The 14,990-nt window shown below is 38.2% G+C and overlaps 1 protein-coding gene across 1 annotated transcript in view; it reads right to left on the minus strand.

Annotated features, from left to right (window-relative positions):
• Positions 1-3,245: 3,245 nt before the first annotated feature.
• Positions 3,246-14,990, minus strand: part of RhoGEF64C (Rho guanine nucleotide exchange factor at 64C) — an 84,774-nt gene continuing 73,029 nt past the window's right edge. The window contains exons 4-14 of the mRNA XM_017906405.1: positions 12,751-14,238; positions 8,543-10,449; positions 7,117-7,328; positions 6,122-6,386; positions 5,558-5,779; positions 5,272-5,421; positions 5,052-5,159; positions 4,780-4,932; positions 4,559-4,675; positions 4,382-4,483; positions 3,246-4,147 (exon numbers count right to left, since the gene is read on the minus strand). Coding sequence (XP_017761894.1) covers positions 4,019-4,147; positions 4,382-4,483; positions 4,559-4,675; positions 4,780-4,932; positions 5,052-5,159; positions 5,272-5,421; positions 5,558-5,779; positions 6,122-6,386; positions 7,117-7,328; positions 8,543-10,449; positions 12,751-14,238 — 4,853 coding nt within the window. The 3' untranslated portion in view covers positions 3,246-4,018. The remainder of the gene's footprint in view (positions 4,148-4,381; positions 4,484-4,558; positions 4,676-4,779; positions 4,933-5,051; positions 5,160-5,271; positions 5,422-5,557; positions 5,780-6,121; positions 6,387-7,116; positions 7,329-8,542; positions 10,450-12,750; positions 14,239-14,990) is intronic.

Below are 14,990 nucleotides of genomic sequence, written 5' to 3' on the forward strand. Positions count from 1 at the left end.
AATCACTAAACTCGGAAAAGAACCACTGATTTTATTAGAGGAGGGATGGATCTATCAAGTGATATAAGGAAATCCGAAACCTAGACCGGATTATGAGAGAGATAAGCCACGAGAGATAACTACGCAGTCCGACCTGCCACACACTCCCACATTCGGCACTGTAGTTCGAAAAGAAATCACTAAACTCGGAAAAGAACCACTGATTTTATTAGAGGAGGGATGGATCTATCAAGTGATATAAGGAAATCCGAAACCTAGACCGGATTATGAGAGAGATAAGCCACGAGAGATAACTACGCAGTCCGACCTGCCACACACTCCCACATTCGGCACTGTAGTTCGAAAAGAAATCACTAAACTCGGAAAAGAACCACTGATTTTATTAGAGGAGGGATGGATCTATCAAGTGATATAAGGAAATCCGAAACCTAGACCGGATTATGAGAGAGATAAGCCACGAGAGATAACTACGCAGTCCGACCTGCCACACACTCCCACATTCGGCACTGTAGTTCGAAAAAAAATCAAGGAAATCGAAAAAGAACCACTGATTCTATTAGAGGAGGGAAGGATCTATCGCGTGATATAAGAAAATCCGAATCCAAAACCGGATTATGAGAGAGATAAGCCACGAGATATAATGACGCAGTACGACCTGTCACACACTCCCATATTCGGCACTGTAGTTCGAAAAAAAATCAATCAAATCGAAAAAGAACCACTGATTCTATTAGAGGAGGGAAGGATCTATCTAGTGATATAAGAAAATCAGAATCCGAAACCGGATTATGAGAGAGATAAGCCACGAGATATAACTACGCAGTACGTCTTTCCACATCCTTTCACTTTCGGCACTGGATTTGGAAAAAAAACGGAAAGAATCGAAAAAAGTTAGGTCTGCTGATTTGAGAAAAGTTTACTCTAACGAGTGATAATGAAATATTCTAACCGGAGCTGGAATTTCATCTATCTAATCGAAGGAAGGTAATGAGGTAATATGATTTCACACGCACTCACACTTCCATGACTATAGGTCAAAAATGAACCATCGAAATTGGAGAAAATGAGCCTACTGATTAGGAAACAGTCTATTCTATCTAGTAATATCGAAATATGCCAATACAAGATCGAAATTTCGAATATCTAAACAACGCGTAACGACACAGCACGATTTGACACACACTTACACTTGCATCACTTTATTTCACATATGCACCGTCGAAATCGTAGAAAGATTGAGAAAAGTATTAAGAAACGGCCTGTTACGTACACTGCTAACCAATGTTCCATTAGACGATGGAATTCTGCAATCTACGATCGATGATACGTTATTGTTCTATTGTATCATATGATTCGGACTCACAGCAGTTTATTTAGCACATGTATCGTTAGACGATTTGCACTTTCACTTTTTCCACATGTGGCATATTACCACCGAATAAATGTTCATAGTTATTTATCCTGGGCGTGGTAAAGTTCTCTCAATTTTTTAATCTTCTGTTGTGGTCCTTTCGTACATATCACGACGATGTTACAAAAATCGTTCAATTATCCGAAATAATAACTGATATTGCGTATTATTGTTTTTGAAATTCCTTTCGTCAGTTGCAATAATTAAAAGACTGATCAGGGATAACAATATTTCACGAAACGTTTTGTTTAGAGACTGAAAGTTTCACTTTAACGCGTGTAAATATTCTATCATATGATACCGACACGTTGAATTCGCATCGACTGAAAGTGTTCTGCGATTGGACAAAGCTGTGCCTTGTTTTCGCGGGAAGATGCTTCGTCTTTGAAATATCCATGTGCTAAAGTATCGATATAAAACATCTATCGATGTTTCTTATATTTATTAATATCAACGAAGTAGATATAAATATATTTTTGTTACGAAAAGTTCCAAATTTCTATAATTAATTCATGAACTTGAATTATTAATTACTCCATTCTACTAATAGAAAGATAAACCATTAGTATTTTCGGCAATGGTTGAAACACCCTATGCAATAATCACCAACAGATATTTAACACAGTTATTTAACAGTTATTTTACGTAAACAATATTTACTATTAATTATGATAGTTTATCTTCACTAATAATATCTTTATTATTAATTAATATATTATTGATTGTTTAGAATTTGGACAGTATAAAGATCACAAACGAAGATCGAAAATATGTATAAATATCACCGTTGTAAATACAAGAAATAAATACATATATACTTATCTTGTTTGTCTGTATAGTCATAATGAATTTTATTTTTCTTTCGTAGACTTTTATATGTTAGCTGTTAGTAAGTAGTTCTTGGTAATACACTTGGTAAGCACTTGGATCACGTGTAGCTACGGCACTGTCGAGACTACTTATAGATGCGAGCAATGGTTGTGTAGTGGTAAAATCGTGTATACACGTTACCGACGAATATTTTCTCGGTGTAATCGAATTGAAAATTGTTTCGACAATTCTGTTTCATGGTTTCTTCTTCAGAAAAGCCCACTGAATACCCTCCTGTGTAACAAATTCGTGTCAGATAAAGAGCTTTTTGTAAAACTGCAAGATTATGTATAGGAAGTATGTTCAGGAACTTATTTGTAAATTTTCATGACCAATTACAGTTAATCAGAGGCACAAATAATTATAATTATGGACATTGATAAACTCGGATTACTCTCATGTAGCTTGTAGTACAGCAATGTACCTCCTAACGGTCTTACTTTTTATCTAAATAATATTTATTTTGAACAAAAACTCATATTTTTTGGAAATTGAGTATGATACAGCAATTTCGATTACGGATTAGTGTTTATGAAAGTAAATTCTATAAGAATTACCCAATGTATTTTGCAGATTAAAATTCGTGTCCAAGTGTTATTAAATTTCTATTATTAAGTATACAAAATATCAATTTTGTTCATTTTGCTTTTCTTATTATTATTGGAAAATGATACTTATTTGTTATTAATTATATTTTATTATTATTTATTTTTATTGTTTATTTATTTAACATATATGAAAAATCACTCTGTTAAAGAAAATAAAAAAAGTATGGATCATGCTGCAATATACAGCATGAAAGTAAGTATATTTGATTTTTATTGAATGATGAATTTAAGATAACAATTATGTCTAAAACCAATTTCAATATAAATATACATCTATATACAAAACATATGGCTTAGGTCTTAAATAAAATTATAGTACAATGTATTATAGTACAATTTCTAGTTTGTGTGTTAGACGACATAAAATACTGTTAATTATTATTCAATGGATAGTTATGGAATATAGTAGATTAATTAATTTATAAATCATTATCAAGCCTGGTTTTATGAAACATTTGGCAGTTTCTTGGTTCTCATAAATCGTAGGTACAAAGTATAACAACCCTATTACCTCATTTTAATATTATGTACATTATTATCGATTTATTTTCGCGAAAGTTAAATGTCATTCATGAAGTCTACAAGAATAAAAGCTCAGATTCGTACCACGGTATTTGATATAATTTGATGGAAATACCCAATACACCGGTCAGTATCACAGCTACTCTCTGCTCTTTCAATTTCAACGCAATTATTAAATAATGCTTATGGGTAATTACTCATCCGGTATACATGCGTAGTTGAAGTATTCAGGAGAAAAGAAAGGAAGTGTTTGTAACGCGATATAATGTTGTACAACGTGTTGACTACAGCGACGTAGGAAACTGAAGTTTCTGCAACGTACTGTAACCGAACGCAAAATAATTTGCGCACGGCAAGAACTAGATTTTCTTATTACTCATTGACATGTTCCATCAATGAGCAGAGGAAATCCTTTGGTTCAACACATACATTCTCCTGATAAAGTAGATTAGTAGTGAAAAATCACTACTAATTCATCTGGAGATTATACGCCAGTTTAATCGATTTCACGAATGGTCATTCGTGTGCATTTAGGAATCATAATCACCTTTAAATAATAGTTGTAAATTTGGATTCTATTTTTATATCTAATCGTGTCGTGTTTTCATCAATTTCTTGCGACACCGCATATCATGATATTTGGCAATGCTCCGCGACGTTTACGCCATGCACCGAGGGATTGTGCATGAACTTGTAGTGTTCTACACCATCTCTTTGTTCTGGCGCCATCTTCGGCCTGCGACATAATATTTTTTATAATTAAAACGAAGATTATTAATAAAATATTTCTATATGCTTAAACCATAATATATAGCAAACGTAGTAGTATCGAATACTTTACAAATGAAAATTTTATTTTTGTAACGCTACCACAATGAAAATTATGTAAATCTCCTGTAGGTTATATATCAAAGAGCATTATTTTCTTATTTTCTATGATAGTAACGATGATAGATAATAAAAATATTACCTTAAATATAAAAGTTTCCTTCGAGGACAACTCTTGAATTTCAAAATAATCTTCAAGGTCTGTTTCACAACATACTATACACTTATCTAGATACAACGGTTCCTAAAATACATAAAATTCCACATGACAATAAATACTGAAATTTATATGTGATTTTGAGTTACCAGAATAACTTACGCGCAATAAAGAATAACGTCCAAGTTTTTCTTTAACCAACAGTAAAGTAGCTTCCTTAATACCAATATGTCTTGGAAACAGAGAATCGTCGTTAAATTCCAGGTCCTCTGCATTTGGCTGTAACCAGATCACGTATGTATAAATCGATGTAAATCGTAATATGTTAATAAATATAATTTCATATAAATATCATTGAAAAAAAGTATGAAAAAGTTGTTCACCTTGCCATTGGTAACCAACATGGCAGTCACAGGGGCAAGCTTAACGGTACGTCCGCGTCTCCAATTATTATCCGTTGGCTGAGCAACTAAGAGACGTCCTTCTAACACGAATTTTGCTTCTTCGTGTGCCCATTCTAGTACTTCTACGGCCATCTGTTATTTAATGGTTGCATTAACTTATATTAATTTACATACAACTATAATTTATAATGCAACGATGCACTAAGTAAATACGTTTCAAAGTAGATGTATCTCTCAATATTAAGCATTACCTTTCTCAATTTTATATTCACCATATCCTGTTCACCGATGGGTCGTCTACCATTCTGAATAATTGAAATTCTTCTCCAAAGCTTCGTCGATGTCACATCCTTTGCTTCCTGTTATTGCATTACGAAATTCTTTCATTATATACGTAATATGTACATACACATTGAAATATCAAAGCCAACTTCATTTAAAATTTATATTACAGGTTACTTATATACTTACAGCGTTCATATGTTCCAAATGTAATTCTATATTAGTCTGAGCCTGTTTTAGTCTCTCCTTTGCTTCTTGAATATCTGGTCGTACAGAAGGCGTAGCTTCCAGTAATCGAGCCAGCAGAAGAGGATATTTCGTCACTCTTTGAACGGGAACCTTCGGAGGAAGAATTTTTTTAATAAAATTTCGTAGAGAAAATTTCCCCAAAAAATTTTTAATTGGATCACAGATTTCGGATCTAGAAGTATATTAATTTTATATTAATTTTATATTAATTTTATATTGCTTTTACCATTAGGAAGGAATTCAAGTTCATCCTACGCAAAACGGTGTTTTCCATTTGTGAAACTTTTAGAAAAATTCGCAGCAGTTCTTTCTCCTTCTCCAAATTCTGCAACAACAAGCTTGCGCTTCCTTGACGGGTACAATAGCTTTCGAATGCATGCAACATCCGCTCAGACTCCAGGAAGATCTTTCCAACATCCACCGTTAAGAGATCCTCGTCCCCGGATTCCTGTGAATCGTTGAAACAAGAGCTAATTATTTCTATTTATTTCTATTTGCTTATTTTTTTAAATCGTCTAGTGCAAACCATACGCCTATGTGCGACGAGTGGTATACCGAAAAAAGTATTTCAAACACTTCTACCTATATATGTACACTTGGACCGTTGATATTTTTATTTATAAAATTAGATATTATGCAAGTATTGCAGATAATGCGTTTATATTTGATTTAAGCAGTTATCTTCAACCTTTTTCGGTATGCAATCTGCTCATGATAATGTATAATACGTATAATGAGAGTTAATGAATGTAGAAGTAATAAAGAGGATATTGAATGGCCGTCTATTTACCTGAGCAAATTCCACGGCATCTTTCAGTTTCTCCGCGAGCACCAGGTTGTGCTCGAGAAGTTCTTCCACATTGAGAAAAATCGCTGTAAGTTGTTCGGATGTGAGTAGTCCAGCCCTTAGCATAGGTCTGTGGAATTCTTCCAGAACAATTTGTAGATCTCTCCCGTATTTTTGTTCAGTCTCCACAATTTCCGTGATAATTTCTTTCCGCTCTACCCTCTTCTTCGAGCATTTTCTGCACACGAATGGCGCGTACACTACACCGCTAAACAGACACGATAACGATTAAATGCAATTCTCAAATTTACAAACTTTACCTTTCGCTAATCATTATTCCAAAAATTCTAATTCTATACTTTAAGAGTGCGATTTTAAAATATTTATTGCAGATATTTATTATTAATTTACTATTTTGTTTCGTCCAAGCGTCTCTGTAACTAATTGACGTGTCATTTATAAAATATCTTTCGTTGTAGAGCATAGAACTCGTATTTCCACGTGTTTAGAGATGCATTATAAATTTGAAAAGATATGCAACAAACTTGGCATTTATTCAAGACTGACGTATGTATATGTACTCGGTAACGAAACTTTCGCTTATTGCGGTAAGCAGGATCAACAAGGGAAAACGCAATTCAATGATTCTGAATATCCATTACGTGGTTTTTCTTTAGACACGATTACAATTAGACACGATGTTGAAATTGCATATACTATACCAGTATACCACTATACCAGTACTTAAATACCAGTTTCTAAATTGCAATTTAACTTTTACTATATCTGAGTATCAAACTTATAAAATTATTTCAAATTTAATCATAAAATTGATCAAACAAAGTCACCGAAATTCCTGAATATAATGTCTTTCATATTCCCTTTTTATATTTTATAATGCAAGATAAAATAAAAAGAAAAATGTCTGAAATTCATTTTCTTAAATTAATTCCTTTTCAACGCTAACAAATCAATGTTGTTACAGTATCATCGGTTACCTGTCCGTTATTAGAGGATCCAAACGTTGCTCGCAGTCCTCGCAGTGCTTTGAATCACCGGAAATCACTTGTGGGATTCCACTGAGGAGACTTCCTGGTCCCGAAGAGACATTTCCTGCTCTCCAACGTCTCGGCACGCCCCGAGTGCTGCTGGCTTGACTGCTTTCTGATCCCACTCCACTATCAGTTCTTTCTATATCTACGGCCCTTACCTTTAAAAAGCGTAGCTATTACAATTCGCATCACGATTTTTCCATCCTTATCTGATCTATCGCTACACGTGTTACGCGCCATGCTGTCGTAGCTGCATGCGTGGGCAATAAACACTTAATCGAAGAAACGAAAAACGCGACGTTATCGCGTCGACTAAATGGGAGCTGCCTTATGAATGCGTAATTAAGAAAATGTAAGAAATAAGGAAAATCATCCTCGCTGATGTTATAAATACACACTCCGCTGATTGGTCCCAATGGAAAAGAAGGCTGATCACATTTCACGAAAATTCAATACTTTTGTAATGATACCGAGTGAACAAATTAACGAGAGTAATTCCCTTGGAACTTTAGAATATAATATAGAGAAAGAACCATGTTCCTTTTGAATTTAATTATACGTAATTCAAAATCAAGGTATGGAAATTTATTAACTCCCGTTTAAATTGAGGAAACACTAATTAACAGGTAATTATATAAATTAGCATTACCAAGTAAACACGAGTAATTTTTAAGCGTTTTACATTTATAAATACAAAGCGAGTGGTTAGGAATTCCCAGCAGCCTGATAACGCAGGAAGAATGTCGCTTCTCTCCACGAATTTTTCTTGAAACTAACAAGCAGAGTGCAAGTCCTTCGGGTCATTGATTTAATTGAAACCTTGCGGGTTTGTAGATTTACTCATCCAGCTCAATTCGTGATACTCTATGACGGATTTATCTACTAATTGCAACAGAAAACACTGTCTTGGCATCTTTATTCCAGTTAGGATATTGATCCTGATTCAGGATTTCTTCCGAATAGTTATCGATAGTTATCAAGTGGCATTGTGGCGTAACGACACATTCGAAAATTGCCACCAGTCTGGGAATTTTTAAATACTGACATCAGGCCACAATGGCACTTGATAAATATTCGAAATAAATCTGTAATTAAGGCAATGATAAAACTCTAATCATAAAATCTCGAAAACTATCGAGTAGTTGCCCTTATAATTATACATTTTCTTTAACTGGATGACCAAATATACAAATCTGCAAAGTGTCAACTAAATCTGTGACCCAAAGTACTTGCACTCTTCTTGTAAATGAAAATGGAAGGAAAATAAAAATAAGGAATATTTCAACAACCGAGATACGAACGGAGATAATACCAAGGATCGTCGCGATTAAACGTATAAAATTAAAAAGGGAGAGGAAAGATCGAGACTCACTTTTGATGTTTCCGATGAGCTGGTTAGTATAATATTGCATTCCTCGCTGCTATCGGAAACGTTGGATATTTGCGAGCTTTTCGAGCTGAGATCGCCGAGGCTGGTCTCCTTTTGCTCGTACAGCGCTTCCAGATCTCCCTCCGTGTCCTCTTCGTCCTCGACCTCGTCGTCGTCCTCCTCTTCGATGGATATCGCTCGATCTTTCGAGTCCATGAGGAAGTTGAGCAGCTCGAATTTACTCGAGATATTCTCGTCGTCCGGCGACGTGGACATTTTCTTGAAGAAGTCTTCGGGACTCTTGGACAAGTAGGTCTCGGCGAGGTCCACGGTGTTGGATTTTTTGAACACATTATCCGTGAGATAAGTGCCAAGGAACTGATCGGAGTTGCTCTTTCTGTAGTAGTCTATGTCGCCGAAATATATCCTGTCCTTTATGTAATCCTCCGTGGGCGGCGGACTGAGCGGCAGAGGTGGAGGTTCATCGGGAATCTCCTCGTAGATGGGCTCTTTGATCACTTCGTAAGGATTCTCCTCGAGGAAAAGATTCGTCGAGATGAAGTCACCATCCGAATTTAAGCTGGACGCTCTCGAGTAATTGGCCTCGAGAGTGGATTCCGAGCTCTCGTACTCTTTGCTCTTCAGCAAGCTCTGCTTCAGTATCTGCAAAATAGCCTCGCCGCTATTCTCTCTGGCTTTTCTCAAGGAATCCTCGAGCAGCTTCGAGATCAACGCCTCCTTGGACAGGTTCGGCAGATTCGACGAATTCTCGTCCTTCTGATGATCCGTTTGCTCGTTTCGCGTTTGATCGTTGCTTACGTAAAGCTTCGAGGCCTTCTCCGTGACGGAAGGCTTGCTCTCGGCACTCGGTTTCGTTTGCTTATCGTCGGTGTCTATGCTTGTATCTGCAGTACTCGACGTCGTTTTATCTCCCGTGGATGCTTCGCTGTTCCTAGGAGACTGCTCCGTCTCTTCCACGGGTTCCGATTCGTTCGTCTTCGTTTGCTTCGACTTCGGTTTCTCTTTGGCGCCTTCCTTGCCGGTCTCGATCACGATGTTGGACTTGTAGTTGTCGAGGATCACGAGCGTGCGATTCTCGCTGGAACTCTTTATTCGAGGCGGATTCTCCGAGTTCACGGAGATCACCGTGGGATTGTAGACGCTGTCTTCTCCACCGACGCTGATGGTCACCTTGTTGTCGGGCGATGTCTCAGCGGTGGGCGTCGTGTCACCGTTGATCAAGATCGACGTCCTCCTCGATCCATTAGTACCTGGACCTATCTGCAATCGGTGGACGAGAGGAGATGCTCGCGGACTGACCGTGATTTTATACACGTTGCTGTCCGCGGTCGTCGATCCGATTTCGACCTTCGAGGATCCGTAGGAATTCGACGTGCTCCAAGTGGTTTTCAGCAGCGGACTGCTGCGTTCCGATTCGCTGTGATCCACGATTTTAGCCTTCACCGTGGAACTGTTGATCTTGTAACGATGCTTCTGTTTGCCAGGCGGCGGGGACCAACTGGTCGGTCTCATCCCACGGAAATGGTCGCCGTTTCCTTCATAGTGGCTCTGAACATCTGTAGAAGGCTCCATTTCTGGTTTGGCTATCCTTTCAGCTGGGAATTCTTCGATCTCCTGCGCGTTTGATAATTCCGGCTGACATTCCACTTTTAACGGGTCAGTCTCTTTCTCCAACTCGGGACTTTTCGTCGTTTCTTTCGTGGGTTCGACGGATTCCTCGCGTCGAATCGGTTGCTCGTTCGTATCTAAGGAAGGTGATGGTTCTTTGACCTTTCTGCAAAGGCTGAGACGCATGGTGTCCATGAAAAGAACATCGCCGGCTGATACCTCTGGCCTGTTGAACGATCGTTCGCTTTGACTGCGCGACAGGGATGATCGCTTCGAGTTTTCTGCAAATTTGCGAACGATTTTATTTCTATGTTAAATTGTATGACAGTCGAATGAGAGTGTCTTGGCTCGCAAAAATCTGCGAAAAATGTATTTTAAAAACAGAATATATATGTAAAAATTGTTTTGAATAAAGTATGTTTAAAATAAAATTTTATTTTTTATAAGAAACTTCGATTTTGATGTTTAAGTCAAATTGACTTATTTCAGGCAAAATAGGCATATACCCAGTGTTAAATAAATCTGTTTTGTTATTGAAGAGAAGTCATTGTATACTAGACGCGTAGATCTCTGTCTGCATAGGATTAATCTAGCAAAAATCCTACAAGATACTCACACGTTTAATCGTTTGCACGAGTTGTTAAATTTGGATAATAAGAGCGATTTGTTAAATTAAATTAATTCAATTAAAACTTACGGATGATACGGTATAAGAAGCGTGGAAGATTTGTAATAAAATTTTACTTTCGATAGAGATCTGAGAGATGAACGACGAACGACTGTCTCTCGATAAACAAGCACGGTTATTGTATTAAGTATAATCGCATGCAAGTGTGAGACCGTGAGTAGCCATGAAAAGAAGAGAAAACGCGCGAGATCTCTAAAAAGCATAATTACACGCTCGTGATACCCAGCGAAAGGGGAATTATTCCGTAAATTGCCCGAAGATTTATAATTTTAAGATGAAGAAATTTTTCAAGAAATAATTATTGTTAACAGATATCACGCTATCATGTTCGAAACGTTTTTCTTAAAAAGACGTCTATAATTACGAGTAGCAATAATTCAAAACCTTTTTAGTTCAGTTAACACGAGCTGTTTGGAACTACGTATTTCATTTCATTTATCTTACTGCAACCGATAAGCAGCTGAACATTGTAATTACGAATACGGGAATATATGTATAATGTATAATTTAGAAAATAGTTCTAATGCCGTGATTATATTCATAATTATCTCAAAATTATCTCCGATTATCTGGAATCGTCTATTACGGGTTAAAGTAATCTTTTATATTAAAAATATTTTGCAACCAAAATGACCATGGTATTAGACCAGAGAAACTACCGAAGGAAGGCAATTATTATTGTTTGTGCAAAAAAGAAACGATTCTGGAAGTGACGAATCGCGGAGAGGAAGGCCATTTGAGTACACGATGACTAACGATCGTGTAGCAATAGCCAGTTTGCAAAATGCTAATTTTCATGTAGTTCGTGTCAGAGCCGCGATAAACTCCGATATCTATGGAATAAATCAAATAAATCTGAACGTTGCGTCGCACACGATACATAGACAGCCTAGATTCTTGTTTGACTTCGAGATCAAGTACTGTATCAACCTAGCACGTATTATTTCAAGTAGTATTTCTATAAAAAAAGGAAAAAAAATTACGATAAAACGATAATACCAGAATGATAAAGATAAGAATAAATAAATGAGATAATACAAAATATATCTCCTAAACTAATGATTTTTTAACATAAATAAGTTAATACTTTTTTGTAAAGAATATGAAGGAGTCGATGTAATAAAAAGTATATAATTCCATTTAAAAAAATGTTAATGACCTTCATATGTCCTTTACACGTTCATCTACAAAAAAAACTAGTGCCATTAGAATATACCTCTCTCAAAAGCATTCAACTTCATCCGAAACATTTTTCGCAATCGTAATAATGATGACGTACATCTAAATGGCAATATGTGGTGACCCACCCTGTATACAGGGTGTCCTAGATTTTCCCGATAAGGTAAGATAGCTTTATCTAGAGGTCAAAAGAAGAAAAAATGTTATACACAATATTGTGATTGTTGGTTTTATGTTGGATTATGTTTATGTTGGAGTGTGAGTGTTAGTTTAATATGTGTGAATGGGAACGAGATAGAATAAGTGAAAATCATTTGCGATGATATAAATATAATATGTGCGATTGCAGTATAGTATGAATAATGTTTGAAAAATGTTTAAAAGAATGTGCCAGAATAAAACAGTTTCGTGAGAATCGTCTAAGAGTAAACACGTGTTAATAAGAGTGAAAGAGAAAGAGAGAGAAGAATTTTCTAGATAGCGTGAATGTTTTTGTTTAAAATAGTTTATTGCGAATTGTTGTCGATATTTTAATATCATTATTTAAATATATCAATTTGTTAACTGTGAGAAAACATACAAGATATTGGTTTCCATTTCTATCCACAAATATTTGCGAACAAATATATATATATATATATATCTTTTTTCTTTTGTAGAAATATAAATATAAGATAAGCAGATAGAAGATGACCATAACGATCTAAACTCTTACCCTCAGATTTCAATATCAAGTCCTTCTCGTCCACAGCGATGCTTGGAATACGATCCTTCCGTTCCTCGATCTCGATCTGCAGTTCGGTATTTTCCTCCATCCTGATCTCGTTCACTTCCTCTATCCTCTTCCTCTCCTCGTTATCTTCCCTCGTGTTCTCGCGTTTCGGCGAGTGAACGGTCTGATCGGCGAAGTTTCGCGGAACGATGTCCTCCGATTGCCTCTGCACCTCGTTCTCCTTCTTCTTAAAGACACGCTCGACATTAATAGAAGTAACGAGCTTATCTACCTTAATCCCGTCGACAACCGGGCTAACGGGGTTTTGGCACACATCCTGCGCGACCCTGGCTTCCTTGGGTCTCACTCTGTCCACTTTCGGGTCCCTGATATTCGGGATCGTGATGAAATTATACTTCTCTCTCTGATCATTCGGCGCGGTTACTGGCTCCTCCTCTTCCTCTTCCTCGTCCTCCTCCTCTTCCTCCTCCGACTCGTCATTACCCCGTTGTTCCCTGGCGGAGGTGCAGCCAGCGATCCTGCCGATCCTGCTCCAAGACAATCGTGTCACCTCCGAAGGCTTCTCAGGCGCGAATATCACGTTGTCGACGTTGAACAGGACGTTCTTCCTCCTGGTCTCGAGTACCTTCCCCCGCTTCAGAATACTCTTCAGCGTTTGTTTGGCTTCCTTCAGCCTTCTCGGTGGTCGCTTCGGTGAAACCTTTGGTATGGGAATCCTCGTGACCGGCGGGACCTCCTCGTCGTCCGAGATCTCTCGTGGCTCGTTGAACACCCTTATCCTTTGGCCACCGATCGCCGCGACCGCGCTTCTGTTCGGTATCCTCTCGATCGATTTCACTTTCGAGGAATCGAACAGGCTGGACAGCGGCCTCGCGTCGTCTTGCTCGAGGGCGTTGTCCGACAGGTCGTCGCTCAGGTCGTCCTCGTCCTTTTGTTTCTTCAACAACAGATACGGATTCACGTCGCACTCGAGGATGCTCTTTCTCGAGTCACCGGCGCTCGACGGCCTCTCCTTCCAGTCATCTTGGTGGTTGCTTTTCGTCTGACTGGTTTCCGCCGTTTTCACCAGCGCGCAATCCGACCAATCGTTCCTCGTGCCTTTGACCTTTTTCGGAATACGAACCAGCCTGCCGGTGCTCGTCGGGGCCGACTGATTCCGCGGATCCGCGAGCAACGGCGGCGCCTCCTCCAGCCATTCGTCCGTTGATGCACCGGTGAAGTTCGCTCGTTGCTTGCGTCCCGTTTCCTCGTAGCTCGCGGCCGCCTCTTTGTCGAACCATTCGGATCTCGAGGAAGTACCTTCGATCGAGCCCTTTCGCTCCTTCGTGTTCCGTGCCACGCTCTGGCTCCGGGAATCGCGTTGAGACAATGGACGGTGGGGAGAGATACTCCGGGCTCGTGTCCTCGGCTCCACCAGACGATTCCGTCGCATCTGGTCGTAGGGATCGTCTATCGACGACCTCAGGACTCCTGTCAAATTTTGTTTTTTTTAAAAAGCTAATTGTTTCTTTGATAACGGGGATGCATTGGGGATTTGTTCCTTGTACGATACCAATGGTTCATACAATTTTTTGACATTTTTAGGGGTTAATCCTTTACGTACAGAGTGCTTTTGTGTAAACTTTACCGTGAGGCCGAGGTACTGCCGCGATAGTCATTCAAAACTACCAGCGCTCGTTTCTACTTAAACGCGATTTTCGTTCATGGCAACGCTGGCAATAAGAACATAAAATAGTCTACCACTTAACTTGGGACATGTGCGGTCCTAGGGCCACAAAATATGTTTCTCGGTCATAGCAACGCGTGCAAAGGGTTAAACAAGAATTTGGATTAGGTATTTTTTTCTATTTGCATTCTCTATTTGTACTTTGTTGAATTTTTGTACCACCTTTAATTTGTGTACTGTTCAAGGGAAATGTATGCAGAGCTTTCGTTGAGCTTCCAATTATTAAAACAAAATATTCTTTCAAGAGATAATATCGGTGCATCGAGTCTCGAGAGTTTTAAATTTGCGGAAGGTGGTCCGTGGAGGATTAAATTGCAAAAGATTCTCAGCTCTCGACTAAATTTCTTTACCCTGCATCGCTGCATAGGTCGTTCTTTCGTCCAAGTATGTCACGCGAGAAATTTTGTTAACGCGGTAACACGCTAATACCCCGAACCCATTAACAGATGCTAACTGATCTAAACGGTACACGTGCTAATTAGAGAACGTATCTTTC

This window comes from Eufriesea mexicana, unplaced genomic scaffold (assembly GCF_001483705.2).
Source record: "Eufriesea mexicana isolate 0111107269 unplaced genomic scaffold, ASM148370v2 scaffold5379, whole genome shotgun sequence".
Taxonomy (NCBI): Eukaryota; Metazoa; Arthropoda; class Insecta; order Hymenoptera; family Apidae; genus Eufriesea; species Eufriesea mexicana.